The following is a 21,289-nucleotide window of genomic DNA, read 5'->3' as shown; positions in this document are numbered from 1 at the left end:
ATGAGGAATGTGGAAGAAAAAGAAGATTATCTGCTGACTTTTTTTTAGGAAAAGACAGACTGCAGGAGGAGCTCATTGGGTTGAACAACATCTGCCAATGGAAGGAATGATTGCTGACTCAGCTCACATCTGGACTGATGCACCATCAATAACTCATACTGAGACGTAAGGCGAGATATCGGCTTTTATTGACTGGAAGAAGGAACCAGGAGTGAGTGTCCATCATACTATGTCCTGGAGACTGAGGCCGAGTGTCAGGCCTCAGATCGCCTTTATACAGGGGCCTGTGGGAGGAGCCACAGGAGCATTCAGCAGGGGGCGTGTCCAGACAGGCACATAGTTCACCACATGGACAAAAGCTACACACAAACCACTAGCGGATCTTAGCAGGTCAGGCAGTAACCATAGAGGGAAATGCACAGATGGTCAAATACAGACTCTTTATCAGGACTGGAAAGAAAGGGGTGATAGACAGTATAAATGCTGGGAGAAGGGGGGGGATACATTAGGACAAAGCCAATTATAGAGTCTAACAGCATAGAAAGAGGCTCTTCAGCCCATTTAGTTCATGCCAGCCTGGTCTTCTGGCTAGTCCCATCTTCTTAAATGTTACAGCTGAACCCCCATCTGCCACTTCCGCTGACCTGAAATATTCACAATTGCTCCACCATCCCCACGGATGCTGCTTGACCACAGAGTTCCTCCAGCAGATTGTCTTTTGTGTCAGATTCCTGTGAGTACATGGAACCTTCTACCCTGACGGACCAAACTGCTCAGTCAGTGACCACAGTCAGTAGGATAGATTCCTGGGCGTAGAGTGGGGCAAAGGAAATGAAGGGGAGAATCAGCCGTGACCTTGATGATTGATTTGCCCCAGCGGCCGATTTGAAGGCACACAGAAGGCCGCAGGTGCTATAGTAATCCAGGTAAAGCGTCTCAACCCAAAAGCCTTCACAGGTACCATGTGAGCCGCTGAGTTCTCCGTTTCTCCTTCCAGTATTTTTCTATTCCCCTCCCCCTTTATCCCCCATTCTGGCCTCTTCTCCTCACCAGCCTAACACTTCCCCCTGGATCCTTTCCTCCTTCCCGTTCTCCTCTGGTCCACTCTCCTCTCCGGTCAGATTCAGTCTTCTCCACCCCTTTATCTTTCTCACCAAGCTGGCTTCAGCTGTCATCTTTTACTATCCTCCTTCCCTTCTCCAACCTTTTTATTCTGGTATCTTTCCCCTTCCTTTCCAATCCAGATGAAGGCTCTCGGCCCGAAACGTCGACTGTTTGTTTATTTCCATAGAAACTGCCTGACCTGCTCAGCATTTTGCGTGAGTTGCTCTCGATTTCCAGCCGCATCTCAGAGAAAGTCTGCAGATGCTGGAAGTCACCTATGGAAAAGAGTAAACCGTTGATGTTTCGGGTCGAGACCCTTCACCGGGGCAAGTGCAGACGTCCTGGTGTTTCTGATTAGCTCCCCCAGCAACCTGCTTTTATTGTTCTTTTTTTATTACAAAATCCTTTATTACAAATATCGGTGCTATACAATATATACAAAACAGTGGCAAACACAATTACTGCACTACAAATAGACATTACACCAGAATGTTGCCATCCTATCCACGATGGCATTTACACCCCTAGGGGCTGATGGGCTCACCCTGCCCCCATTTCCCATCCTCATTGCTGTTTCTGGGACCTGCCCCAACCCCCGCAACGCATCACGGTCTGGCCAAGTTCAGGGACACCAATGCTCCATGAGAGAGAGGGGCTGTGTGTGCGCAGCTGCCCGCGGCTGTGTGATTTGTCACGGAGCTGATACGTGATTCCCCGAACCCTGGACTCAGTGTCCTTGTCAGCAGTCAGACCCGTGCGAGAGAAAGCAACAGGCCAGAACCACGCAACATGAAGCACCTTCTGGTAAACCTCGACTCACCGTTCCCTAACCCACGTCCTTTGAATCAAATTAAGAAACTAACTTTTGTAGAAGTTTGCTAAACTTTTCCTAATATTAAAATTCATCTATGTGTGCAGATGTTTAGAAAAGCCTGCTTCTTGCATGATCTGACCTTTACCTCAAATACCCTTGTTTATCTGAGCTTTTTACCTCGAGTGTAATTCTTTAAAAACTCAAGTATTTTAACACAAACGTCCAAAAGTTGAAACTCTTTCTCCATTGGCGGTGAGTCCGCCCTCCGGCTGGATTGATTGGCCAGTGTTCGGAGCTCCGCTGTTTGAGTGCCCAGTGTTCGCGTCAATCACAGGCTCGTTGACCTTGAGTGGGAGAGTTGTCAAGAGTCGGGACGGACGTTGAAATGCGGGTGAGAGAGGCCTCGGTGAGGAGCGAAACCATACAACTGAAATGGGGCAAGATCAAGAAACACAAGAAAATGGGAGCAGCTGCGGGCCCCCTGATTCTGTCATTCAATACGATCGTGCAGACCTATCCAAGGCCTCACCCCACTCCTTGGCACAGGTTCCCTAAAGCCCAATCTTTCAAAAATATATCCCCTTCCACTTTAAATTCTCCCTGTGATCCAGTCTCCCGAATTATGGGGATATGGATCCCTAGAGATTCATTCTGAACTGACTGTTCAACCTTGAACACCACCCTTTTTGCACTAGATATTCATTTTAATTTTTATTCTAACTTTACTAACTGCCACAAAACAACAAACTTCACAACATATATCGATGGTAATGACTCATTCTCGGCAAGGAGGCATTTCTGGGTGGTTGAGTTAAGACTGATCCTTTATCTTAAAAACTACATCTCCTTGCTTGCGATTCTCCTTCTTGTGAAAACATGGGCATCAATTTGTGTAAGTTTTCTAGGTTTCCTTGAATCTTAACATATAGGAGCGGAATTATTACATCTTCCTTCCATCTGCCACGAGTGGAACCTCCCAGTGGCCAAACATTTTAATTCGATTCCTATCCTGTCCCCGTGCTAAAATGAGGACATCCTCAGGGTGAAGGAGCAACACTTTATATTCCGTCTCGGTAGCCTTCAACCTGATGGCATGAATATTGATTTTTCCTTCCAGTAAAAAATCCCTCCCCCGGGTCCCCTCCTGTTCCCTTTCTCCTATGGTCCACTCTCCTCTCTTATCAAATTCCTTGCTCTCTGGCCCTTTACCTTTCCTATGTATACCTGTCTGGACACGCCCCTCTGCTGACTGCTGCCGTGGCTCCTCCCACAGACCCCGGTATAAAGGCGATTGGGGCACTGCTCCCCCCCGCCCCGAGTCTTCGACCTGTCATGCTCCCTTTTCGCTACCTATCGTTCACTTCCAGTTTCCTGGAGTTATTGATGGTGCATCACCTACCCACCTGGCTTCACTGCTAGCCACCCTCCTTTCCCTTTCCCCACCTTTTTATTTTGGCATCTTCCCAATATTTCCGTCCTGAAGAGGGGTCTCAGCCCAAAATTTTGACTATTTATTCATTTCCACAGATGCTGCACAGTCTGCTGAGTTCCTCCAGAATTTTGTGTGTGTTTTTTTCTGGATTTCAAGCATCTGCAGAATTTTTTGTGTCTAAAAATTATTCCATTTGGCCAGAGTCCTCTACAAATCATGACTCTTTTTTCGACTCTGCTCTTCTGCCTTCTTGCTGTGACCTTTAACCTCCTTACCAATGAAAAATCTGTCATTCTCTGCCTTGAATACACCCAGTGACTTGGCATCTATAGCCCCTGTGGCAACAAATTCCACAAATTTCAGTACCCCCAGCTGAAGAATTATCTCCTTATCTCAGGTTTAAAGAGAATATTCCTTCGGAGCTGCGCCCTCAGATCCACGACTCTCCTTCTCTGCTAATAACAGAAACATCTTACCACATCCACTCGGTTTCTGTACTGAGTGTGGCTGGCAGGAATGTCTATCTGACTTCAACTTATCCAAACACAAAGAGGCTGATCAGAAATCGCAGGATTATTTTGGAAACCTGGCAATTGAAAACTACAACCTATTTAGTGCTAAAGTCAGAATCAGAATCAGAATGAGAATCCAGTCTATCATCATGTTAACTATTACATATCACCTGAAATTTGTTGTTTTGCATAAAATATACACAGTTACAAAAATAAATTAATAATGCGAAAGACAAAGCCTGACGTGCAGTTTGTGGGTTCATGGTCCGTTCAGAAATTTGATGGGAAGAAACTGTTCTTGAAATATTGAGCGTGTGTGCTCAGGCTCCTGCACTTCCTACGTCCTATTGCACTTCTGGACTCTTACTGCTCTTCCTCACCTGTCTATCAACTCCCCCTGGTGTCCCTCCTGTGGGCCTCTCTCCTCTCCCTCTCCAGCCCTTGACCTTTGCCACTCATCTGGCTTCACCTATCACCTATCCTTTTCATTCGGCCATCTTTCCCCTTCTGTTCCAGCCCTGAAGAAAGGTCTTGACCCAAAAGGTCAACTGTGCATGAATGTCAATCTTCTGGTAATTTCTTCCCCCTCCCTCTTCTCACTTTTTCCATTCTGCATTTGATGCCCTCCTACCCTGTCCTCCTCACATGTCCATCACTTCTTTCTGATGTCCCTCCTCCTTCCCTTTCCCCATTGTCCACTCTCCTCTCCTATCAAATTGCTTCTTCTCCAGCACTTTGCCTTTTCCACCTATCACCTCTTAGCTTCTTATTCCATCTTCCCTGCCCCGTCCACCTGTCTTCACCTATCACCTTCCAGCTTGTACTCCTTCCTCTCTCCCCAGCTTCTTATTCTGGCATCTTCCCCCCTTCTTCTCCAGTTCTGATGAAGGCTCTCAGCCCAGAACATCCTCCATAGATGCTGCCTGACCTGCTGAGTTCCTGCAGCATTTTGTGTGTGTTGCTTTGGATTTCCAGCACCTGCAGAATTTCTTGTGCTTATATATTTTGATGCCACCTTTTCTTGAAGATGTCCTCAGTGACAGACAGTTGTGATCCTGTGCTTTCTTTTATTTTTTGTATTTGCAGTGTGTTGCCTTTTGCACAGTGGTTGGTTGTCCATCTTTGTTGAGTGTAGTTTCAATGGTTCAAAGGTTCAATTTAATGTCAGAGAAATGTATACAATATACATCCTGAAATGCTTTTTCTTCACAAGCATTCACAAAAACAGAGAAGTGCCCCAAAGAATGAATGACAGTTAAATGTGAGAACCTCAGAGCCCCCCCCAGCTCCTCCCTCCTGCATGTAGGTGGTGGCAAGCAATAATCCCCACTCCCCCCCACCAGCAAGAATAAAAAGTGCCCCTGCTACTGAGCACAAGTGTGAGCAAAGCGATAGCAGAGACCTTGCAGTTACCCCAAAGACTATCGCAATTCATCCGACATTCAGCAACCCACGGGTTCTCTCTCCCTAGCGAGGGAGAGGAAGGTGTCTCCCACTTTCACAGCCAACGGGAGACGTAACGACAACCCGCTGGTTTACGACATTAGAAAGTCCGTTACATCACTTTTTACGACGGACCTACTGTGTTCCTTAGCATTTATTGTGTATGTCTGCAAGAGACTGATTCTCAGGGTGGTATATGGTGACATGTATGTACTTTGATCATAATTTGACTTTGAACTTTGAACTATACTATTGCAAATTGGCAGTTGAGCAAAACGGGCAAAAATAATAAAAGTTAAAATAAGAAATCAGGAGAAAAAAAGAAATAATAAATCTACAGAGCAATAATTTAGCTGTACTGGACATTATCTCTCAGGGAGAGGGGTGACCTTGTTCACTACTCGTGATGCTGGCAGATTTGGCCTGTGCCCATTGATACCTCTACATTAGCTTTCTTCTGCGAGTGCTCACACTGTCCTGCCTTTAGAGCCTTCTGCTCTCTGTGCAGAGTGGTGGGACGGAGATACGTCTCTACCACAGGAGGTGTCTGGCACTCCTTCCTTCCACTAGCCTGCAAGTCACCCTTGAGCAAGGCGGAGCCCCACCCCCCTCTATCAGGATCACGTGAATCCATGGGGGCAGGTGGTGGATGGTCGTATGAGCAGCCGGTGCAGACCACAAGTCCTGGTTATGCGACCACTGACGCCAGGCAGACAATCTCTGAAGAGTATTGATAATGGCTGGGGTCACCCGTCTTGTAAAGACACTGCCCAGAAGAAGGCAATGGCAAACCACTTCTGTAGAAAAATTTGCCAAGAACAATCATGGTCGTGGAAAGACCGTGATCGGCCACATCATATGAAATATCATAACGCTGATGATGACTCTCTGAATTACACAGGATTGGATGATATTCCCAACAAGGATGGCATTTACAGCAAAGTTGAATTACTTTTGCAATTTTGGTATTAAATTGCAGAGAATATGGCTGCAGGGGGAGTAATATCGCTTCTGAGAGTTCCCAGAATTTCCGTTTTTTATTTCACATTTACAGCATCAGAAATTGTATGATTTGATGAGTGCAATCAGAATTCAATCTGGAAATATTTGGAATATAATCAGGGAATACTGGGAATTTAACCTATCCACACGGGTAGATATTACCTTTGCACTAACCATGGCTTTGAGTTCCTGTGTCACTGACACTGTGCTGTTTAACATCAAAGTTCTCTGATTACAATTATAAATGGGCACAGCTGATCTTTGTTCTGCAGTTTGTTGTTTGGTAAGCAGGAAGTAAGGAAAGGAAAAACGAATTAAAACTGGGCTAAGAAGCAGGGACTGGCAGAAACACTAAAGGTCATGTGATGCAGAGTATGACTGGGACGGTGCAAGGCTCTGAGGCCAATTTGGGCCAGTTAGAGATATGACAGCACAGAGATTCTGTTACCTGGGTTTGATTCTGACCACCATGTCAAAAGAGTGGAGTTTCCACATTCTCCCTGTGACTGCATTTCTCCCAAATTAATTCACTGGATTACTGGCGGGACCAATGGTGAAAAACTGCGTGAGGACCTGGCCTCAAGCTGTGGTGTTGCCTGTTTGCAGCCGTCCGGGAGAGAGGTGACGGAGGTGGTGTGGCGCGGTGTGCAGGCTTGTGTTGGCGCCGCCCTCTAGTGTTCGCTCGGCAGAAGACAAGCTGTATTGTGTTCAACTGCAGGCTGCTGAAACATTCATGGAGTCAGGGACTTGGACAATATATATTTTTAGTGTCTGTATTTTACCGATATCTTATATTATGGTATATGTGCCTTGTACTGTATATGACATTTTGGCACCTTGGCCCTAAAGTAAACATTGTTTGGCTGTATTCATGGATATTCATGCATGCTTGAATGACAATTAAACTTGAACTTAACTTGAATGCTCCTATCAGCCAAAGATGCCTTACTAATCACGTTGAATTATTGTCACATGCACTGTAGTGAGGTAGAGGTGCAATGAAAAACTTACTTGGTGCAGCATCAGGGAGACATAGATTCAGACAACACAGAGCATATAATTTATACTACACGGTGAAGAGAAAAAGATCATGTCAATCAAGACAATTGTGCAAAAAAAGCACAATCAGGCAAAAGCCCATGGCAGTGCAATCGATGGCCCATGGTGTTTTGCTGCTAAGTTAGGGTTACGGTTGTGTAGGTCAGTTCATTGTGGTAGGTCAAATTTGAAGTCAGAATGTAGTATTAAGGGTAAGACTCTTGGCACTGTGGAAGATCGAGAGATCTTGGGGTCCGAGTCCATAGGACACTCAAAGCTGCTCCGCATGTTGACAGTGTTGTTAAGAAGGCATATGGTGTGTTGACCTTCATCAACTGTGGGATTGAGATCAAGAGCCATGAGGTAATGTTACAGCTATACAAGACCTTGGTCAGACTACAGGAAGGATGTAGATACTATAGAGAGAGTGCAGAGGAGATGTACAAGGATGTTGCCTTGTGAAAATAGGCCTTTTCTCCTTGGAGTGACAGAGGATGAGAGGTGACCTGATGGTGGTGTACAAGTTGATGAGAGGTATTGATTGTGTGGATAGTCAGAGGCTTTTTTCCCAGGGCTGAAATGGCAACACAAGGGAGCATAGTTTTAAGGTGCTTGGAAGTAGGTACAGAGGGGATGTCAGGGGTAAGTTTTTCACACAGAGTGGTGGGTACATGGAATGCACTGCCAGCAAGGTGGTAGAGGTGGATACAATAGGGTCCTTAGATAGGTACATGGAGTTTAGAAAAATAGAGGGCTAGGGAAATTCTAGACAATTTCTAGAGTAGATTACATGGTTAGCACAACATTGTGGGCTGAAGGGCCTGTAATGTGCTGTAGATTTCTCTGTTCAGTTCAAGAACCTGACGGTTTTAGGGAAATATTTGTTCCTGAAGCTGATGTGGGACTTCAGACTCCTGGACCTCCTGACTGATAGTAGCATTGCGAAGAGGGTATGATCCAGATGGAGGATATCTTTAGTGACAGATTGCACCTTCATTAAGTAGCACCTCCTGCAGATGTTGTCAATTGCGGGGAGGGCTGTACCCATGGTGGACTTTGAGTTACTACTGCAGGTTAGTTGGCTACCATTACTTACCCCTAGTGGAGATGGGCAGTTGAAGAATTTGGAATGTATAAGAGAGAACAGGTTCAGGGAATGAGAGGAGAAATAGATTGATGGGATTGCTCTGAGAGACAGCATAGATTTGATAGACAGAATGGCATCCTATACAGGAAGGGAATATGAGAAGAGTTTGGAGCGTGAAAGTTCAGTTTATCATTGGGTGTGGACTTATCTTGAGGATTGAGAAGGAGAACGGTGCCAGGTTGGTGCTGGGCAAGGTCAGGCAGTTCAGATCAGGGTCAGGAATGGCGGAGAACTGGTTAAGACGGGAAAGCTGTGTCAGGCCTAGACCCGAGATACCAACAGTGACATTGAAGGAGTAGATTCTGAGCTGTCCGAAGGGCCTAGATGCTGTCTGTAGACCATCCAATATCTACCCCAGTGACACCGCCCAACTCAACTACGGCCCAGTTTCACTGATCTCCAGAGGTGACTGTTCCATCATTTCAGAACCCACCACCTTCTACATCCTCTTACCCTTCAACTCCTAAACTCAACCTAATCTGTAGCATGTCCTGTTCACCCCTAAACCTTCGAAGGATTGAGCTTAGAGGGCTGGGCGTAGAAAATCGCAGCTGGATTTACACAACACAGAACACTGCAGCACAATACAGGCCCTTCAGCCCACAATGTTGTGTAAACCTTTTAACCTCTCTAAGATCAATTTAACCCTTCCCTCCTACATAGCCCTCCATTTTTTGATCATCCATGTGCCTATTTAAGAGTCACTTAAATGCTCCTAACATATCTGGCTCTACCACCACCCCTGGCAGTGCCTTCTACGCACCCTCCACTTTCTGTGTAAAAAACCTACCTCTGTCAACCCTCTATACTTTCCTCCAATCACCTTAAGGTTATGCTCCCTCATGTGAGCCATTCTCACCCTGAGTAAAGGCCTCTGGCTGTCTACTGGACATTGGGCAAAAGGGCCTGTATCTCTGTGTTTTGCCTCGTGACTCTATGAATCCCGTGCTTTATTTAAGATTAGCAGTATTAATATTCTCATCCTATTTTTTCCATGACCTTATGAATTCCACCCCCTGCCTCCATCTCAGGAGCTTGCTCCACCTTCTGTACGTCTCCCACGTGCCTCTACCTCTCCAATTCTGGACTTTTGCACCTTCTCATTTTTGATTGTATTAGTAATAATCCCTTCAGGGTCCCTTCATAATTATACCCCTCTCTCTCCCTTTCCCCTTCCCTATTCACTCCCTTTCCCCTCCCAATCACTCTCTCTCTTTCGCTCTCTCTCTCTCTCTCTCTCTCTCTCTCTCTCTCTCTCTCTCTCTCTCTCTCCCTCCCTCCCTTCCTTCCTTCCTTTAGCTCCCAAGACCCCCAAGCCATTTTTCCCCTGACTACTGGAGAGAGCAGAACACGGTCACCAGGACCTTTCCACAGAGAGCAAATGAAGCTAAACCATTATACCCATCCAACATATGGATGTTCTTTGGGTCAGAGATGTCGGTGTTTTGTCACATGTACAGAGGTGCAGTGAAAAGTTTGTGTTGCATGCTGTTCATACAGATCTCATCAATACACAGTACCATGAGGTAACAACCACAGGGAAAGGGCAATGCAGGTAATCAATCAAGTGCACGACTTTACGAGGCAGATCGCAAGCACAAGAGTCTATCTCATACAAGAGTTCTGTTACAGCGGGATACAAGTACTTTCTGCCTGATGGGAGAGTGGAGGAGAGGGAATGCCCAGGTTGAGCAGGGTCTCCGAGAACATTACACACGGTACAGGCCCTTCGACCCACGATGTTGTGCTGACCTTTCAAACCAGTCCTGGACCAATCTGACCTGTCTCTCTTACATAGCCCTCCATATTTCTATCATCCATCTGCTTATCTAAAAGTTTCTCGAACTTCCCTTATGCTGAATATGAGGAGAAGGTTAGAGTAAGCTACTGAATCGGATGGTCCAATCCCGTTTATAATGCATCATTGTTAACTCTATGCGGGTGGGGATTAGGATTGCAGATCGGCTCTTTTTTTAGTAGTCTTTTCTCTCTCTCTCCCTGCAGTTTTGTACAATTTACATTTATTAGAGATACAGTGTGGAATAGGCCCTTACAGCCCTTCAAGGCACATCAACCAGCAACCCTTGATTTAACCCTAACCTAACCATGGGACAATTTACAATGACCAATTAACCTTATAACTGGTATGTCTTTGGAGTGGGGAAGGAAACCCACGCGACTTTCATGGAGAGGACGTGCGAACTCCTTATAGATGAAGCTGGAATTGAACTCTGAACTCTGAGCTGTAATAGTGCCACACTAACCACTGTGCTGCTGTGGTGCCCACGGTATTCTGTGTGCTGTCTTTTCCGATGTCCGATCATTATGCCTCTAGCAGCCCTCGCCGCATTCGTGCTCAGAGACAACTACGACCAAGATTCCCCGGTGTCCGTGTCTCTTACAGCTCGTACCTCTGTTCTCCCCCACAGACACTGCATCGCTTGGCATCTCGGTCCTTCTCTAGCTCAGTCCGAGACCAGCTGAGGAACAAAGTCTTGGAGAATCAGAAAATCTTTCAGGTACCAGCCACATGATACAACATTTTCTCTCCCGTGAACTGTGGGGCCTGAATGATTAATCACTGCGAACAAAGGAAGTCTGGATTGTTTGAATCATTTTCTTTTAATGGCAGTGTTGTTCTTGGGTCTTCTTTCTCTTGGAGTGCACTAGCTTCAGGTTGAAAGATGCTTCAACCGATTCCTGGACCCTCTGTCCGGTTGATCCTTTAGCATTCTGTAGGTGCATTAGGGGGTAAAAAAGAGGCAGGAGGAAATGTGCATGCAAACCCTGGCTTGCCTATCGTCACCTCAGCTGGTTGTGTTTGTAGGGTGTTGAAGAGAAGATCCACTGTTACCTGTGGAGACAGGAGGGACAGAGCGTGCGAATGCCCCTCAAGCAGTCCATTAGAGCCGTAGGGAAGTGCAGAACAGAAAATGGCCCTTTGGCCAATCTAGTCCTTGCTGAAACCATTTAAACTAGGATAACCACACCCATCGGTTTGATTGAGAATGCCCTGAGGTCCTGTGTATTATTGAGGACTGGCTGGGTAAGGTGGTAGCCAGTGATGCGGTGGCTTCTGAGACCCTTCCACTGGTGGATGCCCACCGTGACCTCTGGACCAGAGTCCTTTGAGGAAGGTGGGAGCACAAAGGTGAGGTGCAGACCCCAGAACAGTTGGCCAGAGTTGTTTCCTTTACTGAGGCCAAGAAATTCGTGGAACAGGAAAGGTTTGCAAGACTGTTTGGTGCTGAATGATAGGGGAAATAAGGTAACTGATCTTACCTGTCCTAGTGAGGTCATTAATTCCTTCTACAACATCACAAAGGAATACTTGATGCTAGGCACTTCCCTTCTGCACTCTGGTTCCATCTGGGATCGTGGCACTGCTTTCAATCAGTAGAGTAATAGGCACAGCTCTACACACCATCCTTACACATCTGGAGAAGAAGGATGCTTATGTGAGAATGCCGTTCTTGGACTATAGTTCAGTATTCAACACCATAATTCCCTCCAGTCTCGACAAGAAGCTCAGAGACCTCGGCCTTCACCCTGCCTTGTGCAGCTGGATCCTGGACTTCCTGTCGGATCGCTGGCTGGTGGTAAGAGTGGGTACCCTTGCCTCTGCCCCTCTGATTGTCAACATGGGTGCCCCTCAGGGCTGTGTACTAAATCCCCTCCTTTACTCCCTGTACACCCACGACTGTGTTGCCACTCACAACTCCAATCTGCTAATTAAATTTGCCAATGACACTACATTGATTGGCCTTATCTCAAACAATAACGAAGTGACCTAAAGGGAAGACGTCATCTCCAACACAGTGGTGTCAAGAAAGCAACCTCTCCCTCAATGTCACAAAAACTAAGGAGCTGGTTGTGGATTACAAGAGGAATGGAGACGGGCTAACCCCCATTGACATCAATGGATCTGGGGTTGAGAGGGTGAACAGCTTCAAGTTCCTCGACATCCACATCACCGAGGGCCTCACGTGGTCTGTACACATCAGCTGTGTGGTGAAAAAGGCACAACAGCACCTCTTTTACCTCAGACAGTTGAGGAAGTTTGGTGTGGGACCCCAAATCCTAAGAACTTTCTATAGGGGCACAATTGAGAGCATCCTGACTGGCTACATCACAGCCTGGTACGGGAACTGTATTTCCCTCAATCGCAGGACTCTGCAGAGAGTGGTGCGGACAGCCCAGAGCATCTGTAGTTGTGAACTTCCCATGATTCAGGACATTTACAAAGACAGGTGTGTAAAAGGGCATGGAGGATCATTGGGGGCCCGAGTCACTTGAACCACAATCTATTCCAGCTGCTACCATCTGGGAAATGGTACCGCAGCATAAAAGCCAGTACCAACAGGCTCCGGGACAGCTTCTTCCACCAGGCCATCAGACTGATTAACTCACTCTGATTTGAGTGTACTCTATATTACATTGACTGTTCTATTTATTATAAATTACTGTGATTGCACATTGCACATTTAGACAGAGATGTAACAAAAAGATTTTTACTCTTCATGTATGTAAGAAATAAAGTCAATTCAATTCAATGTTTGAAATCTTATGCTGGAACTTTGTACACATACTGTAATTTTAATTGTCACTTGAGTGAAGTCCATCTTCATCAGAGATACCATTTTTTTGATCCGATATTAAGCTTGGGTTTGCTAAAAAGGGTCCATTGAAGAGAGAAGTTCTTCCCTGTGCAACGAGCAATCTGCTGGAGGAATCAGAATCGAGAGGGGGATAGGAGTGGGACAGACAGAGGGAGTCAGAGTGATGGACGGAGGAGGGGTGATGCACCAAGTGTAGGAGGGGATGAGGGAATGGGGCTGGGAGATAGAGGTAGGTGGACGATAAATGGAGGCAGACAGAGAGAGAGTAAAACCAAGAGGTGGCTGGAGCGAGGTAGGAAGAAGGGAGGGTGAGGGTTGGAGATAGTTGCTGGAGGAAGAGAAGCAGCTACAGAAAGGACTACCAGTGCCAGACTCTGATAAGTAAGGGAGGTGAGAATGGAATCACCAGGCAAAGGTCAGTGATAGATATGAGGATGTGACTGTTCTTTCACGCTCACCGATGAACACGTCACAGTCCTTCCACTAAAGTTAGGTTATCGGGGTATTATCATCTTTTGTTGTTAATGCAAACGATGCATTTCTCTGTACAATCAGTTGTCCCTTACAGGGATGTACCTAATAAAGTGGCCACTGGTGTAGAAACTGATGTGCTCCTGCTGCTGTGGCCCATCCACTTCAAGTTTGGACGTGTTGTGTGTTCAGAGATGCTCTTCCACACACCACTGTTGTAACATCTGGTTGTCTGGGTTACTGTGGCCTTCCTGTCAGCTTGAACCAGTCTGGCCATTCTCCCCTGACCTCTCGCATTAACAAGGCATCTTTGCCCACAGAACAGATGCTCACTGGATGTTTTGTTTTGTTCTTCACACCATTATCTGTAAACTGTACAGACTGTTGTGCATGAAAATCCCAGGAGATCAAACCACCCTGTCTGGCACCAGCAATCATTTCACAAATCAAAGCCTCTTAGATCCCATTTCTTCCCCATTCTGGCCTGAACAACAACTGAACCTCTTGACCATGTCTGCATGCTTTTATGCATCGAGTTGCTGCCTCATGATGGGCTGGTCGGATATTTGCATTATCGAGCAGGTGTACCTAAGGAAGTGGCCACTGCGTGTACGTTTCAATGTTAATGCAAATGCCGTGCTTGTATTTCACGGGCATGCTGGTCTCATTGATGTTCTGAGGGCAGGGAAGGATCACAGAAAGAGGAATTCCACCTGTTGGAAGTGTACAGCAAATAACGTTCTGGGAATTCCAGAGTTTGACGTTGTTACTTTGCTTTCAAACTGCAGGCAGACAACGACCTTCCGGTTCACCTGAAAGGTGGTACTGTGGATGTTGTGTTGTATCGTTTAACCATGGCCATCACGGTTGGAGGTAAGGACTAGTGAGCAGGCCCAGCTTGCTCCCGCTTTACTAACGGTCCCTGAATATTGACGAAGGAACTCAGCTCTTGAACTTGCTCCCGCTTTACTAACGGTCCCTGAATATTGACGAAGGAACTCAGCTCTTGAACTTGCTCTACCATTTGCCCAGTCCATCACTGGTAAAGCCGTCCCCATCATTGAGTATCGATGCAGGAAAGCAGCATCCATCACCAACCAGGACCAACAGGAGGAAGGGGTGAAGTAAAGAGCTGGGAAGTTGATAGATGATAGAGATAAAGGGCTGGAGAAGGAAGAATCTGATAGGAGAGGGTAGAAGATCATGGAAGAAAGGGAAGAGGAAGGAGCACAAGGGGGAGGTGATGGGCGGGTAAAAAGATAAGGTGAGGGAGGGAAATGGGAAATGGGGCAATTACCAGTAGTTTGAGAAATCGATATTCCTGCCATCACGTTGGAGGCTACCCAGACGGAATATAAGGTGATGTTTCTCCAACCTGAATGTGGTTGCATCAATGCAGTAGTGGAGGTCATGGACTGACATTTCGGAATAGGAATGGGAAATAGATATTGAAATGGGTGGCCGCCGGGAGATCCCGCTTTTTCTGGTGGATGAAGCGGTCTCCCAATCTACGCCAAATCCAGAGTTATATGCTGGATGTAGAGGCTCTTCATCAGTACCCCTTCCTTTTCACGCACGTCAGCCCTCACCCCATCCACCCGCCACCACACCAGGGATAGGGTTGCTTGTCCTCTCCTATTACTCCACTAGCCTCTGCATCCAGCACATAATTCTCCATAACTTCCATCATCTTCAACAGGATCCCACCACCAAGTATATCTTTCCCTACCCCTCACTTTCTGCTTTCCATAGCTCCCTATGGGACTCCCTTGTCCATTATCCCTCCCCACTGATCTCCCTCCTGGTACTTATCCTTGCAAGCGGAGCAAGTGCCAATTCTTGCCCCTACACCTCCTCCCTCATTACCATTCAGGGCTCCAAACAGTCCTTCTAGGTGAGGTGATACTTCACCTGTGAGTCTATTGGGCTCACCTATTGTATCCAGTGCTCCTGTGTGGCCTCCTGTATATCGGTGACACCTGGCGTAGACTGGGAGACCACTTTGTTGAGCACCAGAAAAATTGGGATCTCCTGGTGGCTGCCCATTTCGATTCTACTTTGCATTCTTATTCTGACATGTCAGTCCATGGTGTCCTACACTGCCGTGATGAGGTCACACGCAGGTTGGAGGGGCAACATCTGGGTAGCCTCCAACCTGACGGCATGTTGCCCTCCAGCTTCACCATTCTCCCATTCCCGGTTCCCTCTCTCACCTTATCTCCTTACCCACCATCACTTCCCTCTCGTGCTGCTCCCTCTTCCCTTTCTTCCATGGTCTTCTACCCTCTCCTATCAGATTCCCCCTTCTCCAGCCCTTTATCTCTTTCATCAACTAACTTCCCAGCTCTTTACCTCACCCCTCCCCCTCTCCCTGCCTCACCTATCACCTACCACCTTGTACTTCTTCCACTCCTCCCCTCAGACTTACTCAGTCTGACTCTTACTCAGACTTGTCCTCCTTTTCCAATCCTGATGAAGGGTCTCGGCCCTAAACACCAACCGTTTACTAATTTTCATAGATGCTGCCTGGCCTGCTGATTTCTTCCAGCATTTTGTGTGTGTCACATGCTCTCTTCTTGCTGCTGCTGTCAGGAAGAAGGTACAGGAGCCTCAGGACTCACACCACAAGGTTCAGGAACAGCTAATACCCCTTAACCATCAGGCTCCTGAACCAGTGCTGATAACTTCACTCAATTTCACTCACCCCAGCACTGAACTGTCCCAACAACCAATGGATTCACTTTCAAGGACTCTTTATCTCATGTCCTTGATAATTATGCTTATTTGTTCATTATTATTTCTTCCTTTTTTTCTTTTTGTATTTGCATAGTTTATTGTCTTTTGCTCATTGATTGTTTTTCTGCTTCATTGGGTGTGGTCTTCCATTGATTCTATTGTGTTTCTTGTATTAACTGTGGACCCCTGCAAAATGAACCTCCGGGTTGTATACGGTGACATATTTGTACTTGGATAATAAAATTTACTTTGAACTTTGAATTAGGTAATGTCTGTTCCAAGTTCATTAATGTACCCTGGTTCCATACCCCCTCAACACCTATGGTGACAAAAATTTGGTGGGGGAGGAGGGATTTGGGGGTTGATGATTGTGCTGCTCTTCTCTTTCTTGGTTTCATGGCTACCCAGAGAACTGAGCAATTTCAGAGTTGTATTCTTTGACAATAAATGAACCTTTAAACCTTTGAACTTTTGTTGGAGTCTGGTGAGAGTGGATGGGAATGTGTGGAGAATTAACACATAGGATGGATGTGGTTGATGTTTGGTGTGGACTTGGAGAGAGGAAGGCCTTGTTTCTCTCTTGTATCTCTCTTTGGATAGTGGCTCTATCAACTGGGACACCCAGAGAATTTTTTTTACCATAGGGTATTGAGAAGGGAACATTAATGGACGACACAGCTATTTAATTCAAAGTTCAAAGTAAATTTGTTGTCAAAGTAGGTATGTGTCACCAGGTACAGCTGCCGATGTTTTGGTTTGAGTTACTTCAGGTGGGCTGGATGAAGGGTCCAGGTGAAGGGTTTTGAACTCAAACATCAACCGCTCCCGCTTTACTCTCCCCATGTTCCCATTAGCTCTCCCTTGATTCTCCCAAATATCTACACACGAGGCACAATTTGCAGCGGCCAGTTAACCTACCAGCGTGTTCATCTTAGGGATGTGGAGGGAAACCAGAGAACTCGAGGGAACCATAGAACATGCAATCTGTACACAGGGCACCCAATGTCAGGATCAAAACTGTGGAACTGGAGTTCTATCAGTCGTGCCACTCTAAATTTAAATCTCCTTGGTCTTCTGCTGCCCTTCTCATTATTCACTGCCTTTTTCTTGTCCTCTGCAAGTTTGGTCATCGTATGACACCCACTCAGGTCGCAGCTGTCTGCTGCACTGACCACTAAACACCCCTCTCCCATCCATAAAGGACCTCTTACTGCTCCCTTCCGTCTCCTTCTACTCTTTTAATCAATGTGTAATTCCTCTGAAAAAAAAGAAATTCCTCCTCATCCCTCTCTCAACCTTATAGAAAGAGAGAGCCTCTTAGCTTCAGATTCCCGAGGAAATAAGCTCACGGTGTCTATTGGGCAGGAGATACAAATGATCGAAAGATTAGATGCTAGGCACCAGCACAGCTTCTACCCACTTTTCAGAAGGCATTTGATAAGGTCCCACATAGGAGATTGGTGGGTAAAATCAAAGCTCAGGGCATCGGGGGGAAGACATTGACATGGATAGAAAACTGGTTGGCAGATAGAAAGCAAAGGGTAGCAGTGAATGGGTGTTTCTCGGACTGGCTGGAGGTGACTAGTGGGGTGCCACAGGGCTCGGTATTGGGACCACAGCTCTTTACGATTTACATCAACGATTTGGATGAAGGCATTGAGAATAACATCAGCAAGTTTGCTGATGATACTAAGCTGGGTGGCAGTGTGACATGTGATGAGGATGTTAGGAGAATTCAGGGTGACTTGGATAGGCTGGGTGAGTGGGCAGATACTTGGCAGATGACGTTTAATGTGAATAAGTGTGAAGTTATCCACTTTGGGAGTAAGAACAGGAAGGCAGATTATTATCTGAACAGTGTAGAGTTAGGTAAGGAAGAAATACAAAGAGATCTAGGAGTCCTTGTTCATCAATCACTGAAGGTGAATGAGCAAGTGCAGCAGGCAGTGAAGAAGGCTAATGAAATGTTGGCCTTTATTACAAAGGGAATTGAGTACAAGAGCAAGGAAATCCTCTTGCATTTGTACAGGGCCCTGGTGAGACCACACCTGGAGTATTGTGTACAGTTTTGGTCTCCAGGGTTAAGGAAGGACTTCCTGGCTGTAGAGGAAGTGCAGCGTAGATTCACGAGGTTAATTCCTGGGATGTCTGGACTGTCTTACGCAGAAAGGTTAGAGAGACTGGGCTTGTACACGCTGGAATTAAGGAGACTGAGAGGGGATCTGATTGCAACATATAAGATTATTAAGAGATTGGACAAGATAGAGGCAGGAAATATGTTCCAGATTCTGGGAGAGTCCAGTACCAGAGGGCATGGTTTGAGAATAAGGGGTAAGTCATTTAGGACAGAGTTAAGGAAAAACTTCTTCTCCCAGAGAGTTGTGGGGGTCTGGAATGCACTGCCTCAGAAGGCAGTGGAGGCCAATTCTCTGGATGCTTTCAAGAAGGAGCTAGATAGGTATCTTATGGATAGGGGAATCAAGGGATATGGGGACAGGCAGGAACCGGGTATTGATAGTAGTTGATCAGCCATGATCTCAAAATGGCGGTGCAGGCTTGAGGGGCTGAATGGTCTACTTCTGCACCTATTGTCCATTGTCTATTGTCTATTGTCACTGATATAAGACTAAATAGTTCCCTAGTATAATGAATTGGTTTCTTGCCCTCACAATCTGCCTCCTTCTGATCTTGTACCCTGTTTAGCTGCACCGTACATTCCCTGTAGCGGTTACACTTCATTCTGCATTGTCATTGTTCTACCTTGTTCTACCTCAATACACATTGTAGTGATCTGATCTGTATGAACAGTATCCAAGACAAGCTTTTCACTGTATCTCAGTAGGTGTGACAATAATAAACCAATTACAATTCTAATTCAAACTCCTTGGGATTTAGATATTTGAATAAAATCTCCTTTAATTCTTCTAAAGTCCCAGAAATGCCGGTCACACCTGAAACAGCCACTCCCACCCCCCCATCCTCACCACGTTCTACAGAGGATGTATCGGGAGCATCCTCAGCAGCTGTATCACTGCCTGGTTCGGGAATTGCACCATCTCAGATCGCAAGACCCTGCAGCAGATAGTGAGGTCAGCTGAGAAGACCATCGGGGTCTCTCTTCCCGCCATCACGGACATTTACACCACACGCTGCACCCGCAAAGCTAACAGCATTATGAAGGACCCCATGTACCCCTCATACAAACTCTTCTCCCTCCTGCTATCCGGGAAAAGTCTCCAAAGCATTCAGGCTCTCACAACCAGACTATGTAACAGTTTCTGAAGTTCCCCAAGCCATCAGACTCCTCAATACCCAGAGTCTAGACTGACATCTACATCATTTATTATTATATTGAAATTTGTCCTCTACTGTGCCCATTGTCTTGTTTATTAATTATTGTACTGCCCTGCACTGTTTTGTGCACTTTATGTAGTCCTGTGCAGGTCTGTAGTCTAGTGCAGTTTTGTGTTGTTTCATGTAGCACCAGGGTCCTGGAGGAACGTTGTTTCGTTTTCACTATGTACTGTACCAGCAGTTTATGGTCGAAGTGACAATAAAAAGTGACTTGACTTGAAACCAGTCTAACGATGGGGGTCCTGTTTGCAAATAATGATCATTCTTTCCTTCCGTACGTAATTGTGCTTATCAGTCGTTGTCCCCAGTGGTCGTTGAATACCTTTCCTGTGATTCCCACCTAATCATCTTCTCCCTCTTTTCCCAGGAACCTTATTCTCCCTGTATAATTTATTCCGTGCTGCGTTACCCAGACCAAAGGCATGAGGGAGCAGTTTTGGGCAACGCACTGTCACTCAACTGAAAATGAAGAAAACCAACAGTGTGTGTGAAAAATGATCGACATTGAGAGGTTCACAGTGCTGTCTCTTGTACTTTGTGCTTCCAGCTATTATTAAAATGTTTTCAGAAATACTGGGTTGAGGTCTCTTGTGTTTACTGGGTCATAGGTCGCTACATCACAGAGGTAGGCCCTTCTAGTCCGTGCTGGAATTCTATTCCACCAGGTCCTATTGACCTGCACCTGGACCATAGCCCTACAAACCCCTCCCATCCATGTACCTATCCATACTTCTCTTAAGTGTTGCAGTTGAATCCACATCCAGCACTGGCAGCTTGTTCCACACGCACACCCCCTTAAACATTTCACATTTTCACCCTTAACCGGCACTGAGGTTAGATGAGCTGGTACTGCTGCACGTGTTTGATTTAGGTCAGGACTGGACAGTGCACACAGTTCCTGTCCCTCACTGGACAAGGTCTGGGCTAGGACTGGACAATGCACACAGTTCCTGTCCCTCACTGGACAAGGTCTGGGTCAGGACTGGACAGTGCACACAGTTCCTGTCCCTCACTGGACAAGGTCTGGGCTAGGACTGGACAGTGCACACAGTTCCTGTCCCTCACTGGACAAGGTCTGGGTCAGGACTGGACAGTGCACACAGTTCCTGTCCCTCACTGGACAAGGTCTGGGTCAGGACTGGACAGTGCACACAGTTCCTGTCCCTCACTGGACAAGGTCTGGGTCAGGACTGGACAATGCACACAGTTCCTGTCCCTCACTGGACAAGGTCTGGGTCAGGACTGGACAGTGCACACAGTTCCTGTCCCTCACTGGACAAGGTCTGGGTCAGGACTGGACAGTGCACACAGTTCCTGTCCCTCACTGGACAAGGTCTGGGTCAGGACTGGACAATGCACACAGTTCCTGTCCCTCACTGGACAAGGTCTGGGTCAGGACTGGACAGTGCACACAGTTCCTGTCCTTCACTGGACAAGGTCTGAGTTGGGACTGGACAATGCACACAGTTCCTGTCCCTCACTGGACAAGGTCTGGGTCAGGACTGGACAGTGTACACAGTTGCTGTCCCTCACTGGACAAGGTCTGAGTTGGGATTGAAGAATGCACACCAATCAGCTGCTTCCTTCTCTGAGATATTTCCTGAGTGCTATTGTATT

The 21,289-nt window shown here is 46.5% G+C and overlaps 1 protein-coding gene across 1 annotated transcript; it reads left to right on the top strand.

The window, feature by feature from the left end:
- The first annotated feature begins 1,739 nt into the window (after positions 1-1,739).
- Positions 1,740-20,243, top strand: LOC132381786 (cytochrome c oxidase subunit 7A1, mitochondrial). Its single transcript, XM_059951352.1, has 4 exons — positions 1,740-1,908; positions 10,922-11,011; positions 14,371-14,455; positions 20,040-20,243. The coding sequence occupies exons 1-4, from the start codon at positions 1,894-1,896 to the stop codon at positions 20,096-20,098; spliced, it is 249 nt and encodes an 82-aa protein (XP_059807335.1). The 5' UTR covers positions 1,740-1,893; the 3' UTR covers positions 20,099-20,243.
- Positions 20,244-21,289: the final 1,046 nt, after the last annotated feature.

This window comes from Hypanus sabinus, chromosome 26 (assembly GCF_030144855.1).
Source record: "Hypanus sabinus isolate sHypSab1 chromosome 26, sHypSab1.hap1, whole genome shotgun sequence".
Lineage (NCBI taxonomy): Eukaryota > Metazoa > Chordata > Chondrichthyes > Myliobatiformes > Dasyatidae > Hypanus > Hypanus sabinus.
This window is presented reverse-complemented; position numbering and strand designations above follow the sequence as displayed.

What these genes read in the sequence shown, in the direction of transcription:
- LOC132381786 (XM_059951352.1), top strand. An exon ending in AGAATCAGAAAATCTTTCAG is followed by an intron (nt 11,012 to 14,370) that starts GTACCAGCCACA and finishes TTCAAACTGCAG; the next exon opens with GCAGACAACGACCTTCCGGT. An exon ending in CATGGCCATCACGGTTGGAG is followed by an intron (nt 14,456 to 20,039) that starts GTAAGGACTAGT and finishes CTCTTTTCCCAG; the next exon opens with GAACCTTATTCTCCCTGTAT.